We start from the raw sequence: 4,130 nt of genomic DNA on the forward strand, positions 1-4,130 counted from the left end.
TATTGTGTTCTTAACCCAAGACCAAAACTAGCCCTTTTTAGATTTGCTTTCTTATTTATTGTCATTTTTATTATTACTACTATTGTATAGGCATGTGGTGAGATTAACAAAGCTATATTAACTTGCGTTTTAGAACAGTCAAGTGAAAGGTGAAGGAATTGACCACAGTTGTTGAAGTTTAAAAGGAAGCTCGTATGAATATTCAAGTATAACTGTAACTTATCAGCTCAGCAACTGAAATGCTCAAGACAAAATGCAGGTTAACCATTAAACTAGTGGGTAGAAATCCTTGAGAGTATTCATTTGCAGATCATGTTAGTCATGATTAATGCAGGTAAAAAGGGAGATAGTAGAGGGAAAGAAAGTATCGAGATGCCTTTTCTGTATGTAGGATTCACTTTGCGAGTAATTGGATCAAACTGAGGATTGTGGTGGAGGAATGACTGGAGATGCTTTTATCTTTGGTTTGTATATTGTCTATAATTTAAATTTCAGTTTGCACTCCATTCGAAGTTAATTGCCTCTTTAAACATTGGTGTGACAAAATGGAGCTGCACAACACCACTTGCATTAGTAATAAATTTGCATCATTGAATATTATTAAAAATTCGGCTAACAGACATTTCACAAAGATATCCGAGTTAAAGACCTTGTGCTTAGATTAATAGTATTTTGCTTTAAATTAAGCTATTAAGAGCTTGTATATTGCAATGCTAAAATTGACATGTTATACAGTTGAAAGGCAATTCATAATAGTCAGCAGCAAGTTGACATTTATTTCAGACTGGCTAGCTTCAATTTTTTCTTCATTGTTCACTTAACGAATTGGAACAGTAAGTAAGTCTGGATCCAAGTTGTATTTAGTTAACAAATATAACAATAGCAAAAATGTTTCAAAACAGAACCGATCTCAACAAGGGGGTGAAAAATTTGTTAAGGTAAGTATTTTTTAATGTTTCAACAACTTTAGATTTAATCCTTTATAGACCAAGGATTTATTTCCACAGGCTTGGAAATTTTAAATCATACAATAATTCTCCCTTGATATATAATTATAAGACTTCAAGTTAAAGATCACTTAATTATATTTACATATGCATTTCTTCAGCTCCTATCTTGTAACCGTTGAAGGCTGCAGTTAGAACCAAAGTCATTATGATATACAGAACTGACCTCATTGTTATAAGGGAGGGGTTATGCTCTGCACTGCAAAATTATTTGGATAAAAATGAAGATGGCCTTCATGTCAATCTATAGTTTGCAAGTTTCTTTGAAATTTAAAGCGCAAAATGTGCCATGCAATAACTACAAACGTATAATGAAAGTGACAGGTAAACATTTACATTTTTATTGCCAAATATTCTTGAGTGCCATCACTAGTATATGCTAGTTTTTGAGACCGTGTTAGTATGGGGAATTAGACCATTTCTTCCATGTGCGAGTGTACTTTCGATCTTTATATTTTTGCATGCTATTAGTTGTAACACCGGGCTGATGCTGTAAAGGTATAGATTGTCAGCTAATTACCTCCCTTTATAATTTAAGTGACCCAAGATATTTTATTAATAAAAAATATATATCAGTTGATGCTTCATTTTCTTCCTTAAATAAAGTGAGGAAACGAAAGGTGTTAAAATGTCCCATGATAACGCCACAAGGCCAAGTTACAAAGGCGGAAGAGTGGGTAATTAATTAATTTTGCAACTGGCTTTTTTAATTTGGACTCGGGACCAATTAACCAGAACGGTGGCCAGTTGAGGACGTCTGCAATATATATAAGAAAAAAAACTTGGATGTCTTTATCTATACTTGACCGAGATGGTTGAAGAAAAACTTGCCTTATGAGAGTACATCATCGCCATACGAGTATTGACTCCCATTACACCAAATGAGAATCTATCGGACAGCAAAAACGTACTAATTAATGAAACTTCCCTGAAGTAAACCGAAAATATATGAATTAAAAGCCTTTCGTGAACCATTTAAGTTTTGCTTTTACCATGCCAAGTGAAATTTTCAATATCCAACTATTACCAGTAATATTGCAGTTGGCCAAATTAGTGCTGTATTCTACCCAGTACACGTATTTTCTCTACCCTATTTTTTCAACTGAAATAACGTTATTGGAATGTTTATGCAATATTCAGAAACGGAACACTTCATTCTTAGAACTCCAATGTCATTGAAATTTTTAAAGATTTCCGGTTATATTTCAATTATTGCAATTCCTGCCCTTATTACACTTGAGTTGGGCTCCCAACTCGATTTACAGAACAGGTAACCAGTAATACACGGAACTAGTAAATAAAATTTAATATAACTTCAATCCACAAAACATTCCTCCATAATCGCCGACTGCTTTAGTATGGTTTGAATTTTCTGGATGTTCTCATTTGGGTTATCCTCTTCTTGTCTTCCTCAAATTTCTTCCGAAGCTGTGCAAGATCTGGCGGGGGAAATAAGCATAAATCTCTCTATACACATATGAAATGGAAGACTGACAATCTATGTCATCTCTCATATATAATTCCTCGACTTTCGGAGCTCCAATACTTACGGTCCATTTTCGTCTGTCTGTCCTGGAAACTGTAGAAGTTGACCAACTTTTGCTGCTTTTTCTTCTTTCTATTTCTCTTCTGTTTCAATTCGTCAACTTTTACTTGCCGAGGCTTCTTTTTCCTTTAAGAAAAAGTAATTTAATGGGGTACATTTGAACAGGAATATAATCAAATATATAAGAAAGGTGCACACATACATTACTTGGATAAATACTCAAAACACTGCATTTCTTGTTATTTATGGAACGCTGTCGCGTCAACATCTTGACCATTAGGGAGGGGGTGGGGTCATAGCCCCGTGTAAGGAATTTTTTTTCTTTTTCTTGGGGTCTGGCATAAGGATGTTTGAATAATAGACAAAACAAAAAGTGCTATACATCAAATGTCATACAGCAATATGAGAAAGTATTGTGGTGGAAATGTAACGTTAACGCCTTTATATACAAGAAATTGTGTTAAATGTCAAAGGTATAGAGCCCTGTAGGTTACTATAGTACTGAAAAGGGTAAAGAGGTAAGAGCAAGCCCAGTACCGGCCGCTCAGAACTGACAAAGCCAGTCTTTAAAGCACGGCTCTAACACTTAGGGGTTGTAGACAAGAAAGGGATGCAGAAAAGATGAGACCGTGCAATATTAGATTGAGAAGAGGTCTACGGTTCAAGTTAGGAGTTACCTCCTACCTTGGGCCTCCGTCTCCGTCTCTTAAGCCCCCCCCCCCCCCACACACACACACAATAATAATAATAATAATAATAATAACGGGCAAGGGATTCGGATATGGGGGGGGGGGGGCAGTTTGTTACTTACGTGTTGACAACAGTAACCCAACCGTCCTCGTCTGGCTCTGTGTTTCCAGTCTTTTCTGCTTCTTTCCTTTTGTCGAAATCTTCCATTACACCTTTAATTTCTTCAGCCATCACTGTTTTGCTTACGAATGATTTATTATACATAGCACACCACTCTGAAATAAAGGTAGCCATATATAAGAAACTAGGTTTTGAGGAAGTAGGAGGGAGACAAAGGGAGAGGGGGGGGCGAGAGCAGAGAGAGAAAAAAAAATATATATAAAATTCTGACAATGTGATGACACTAAAGGTGTAAATAAAAACAAACAAACTTACTTTTAATTCCTGTCGGCAAAGGATTGCCCTGGGAGGACAAATATAATGCCGTTCCAGAGGGTACTTCCATTGCCTTTTCGACTGAATCTGCCGAAGTGAACACAACATACGCCACTTTGAAGCCCTGAAACCAACGGAAAAAAAGTTTATTTTACCAGTCGTGTTTTGACCAGGAATATCGGTATAACATGCCCTTTACGGTGATTATACAGTAGTCTATCAATTACTAGGGGTACCTAATCTCACCCGTTTACCCTATCCCTTGAAGCTTCAGAAACTATTACTGCTACTATAAATAATAATAAGGATAATGATTTTAGTAGTAAGTAGTAGCAGTAGAAGTAGTAGTAGTATTAGGTAGTAGACGTAGTAGTAGTATTAGGTAGCAGTAGTAGTAGTAGTAGTAGTATTAGGTAGCAGTAGTAGTAGTAGTAGTAGTATTAGGTAGCAGT

General features: G+C 36.0%; 1 protein-coding gene across 1 annotated transcript; it reads right to left on the minus strand.

The window, feature by feature from the left end:
* Positions 1 to 2,298: 2,298 nt before the first annotated feature.
* Positions 2,299 to 3,817, minus strand: LOC113802969 (putative ribosomal RNA-processing protein 7 homolog B; the record flags this gene model as incomplete). The annotated part of the gene is made up of 4 exons (XM_027353668.2): positions 2,299 to 2,446; positions 2,558 to 2,679; positions 3,365 to 3,518; positions 3,679 to 3,817. Coding segments are annotated over 4 exons (501 nt in total), but the record flags the coding sequence as incomplete, so codon positions are not given.
* Between the last annotated feature and the right edge of the window lie 313 nt (positions 3,818 to 4,130).

Source organism: Penaeus vannamei, chromosome 10, assembly GCF_042767895.1.
Source record: "Penaeus vannamei isolate JL-2024 chromosome 10, ASM4276789v1, whole genome shotgun sequence".
NCBI lineage: Eukaryota > Metazoa > Arthropoda > Malacostraca > Decapoda > Penaeidae > Penaeus > Penaeus vannamei.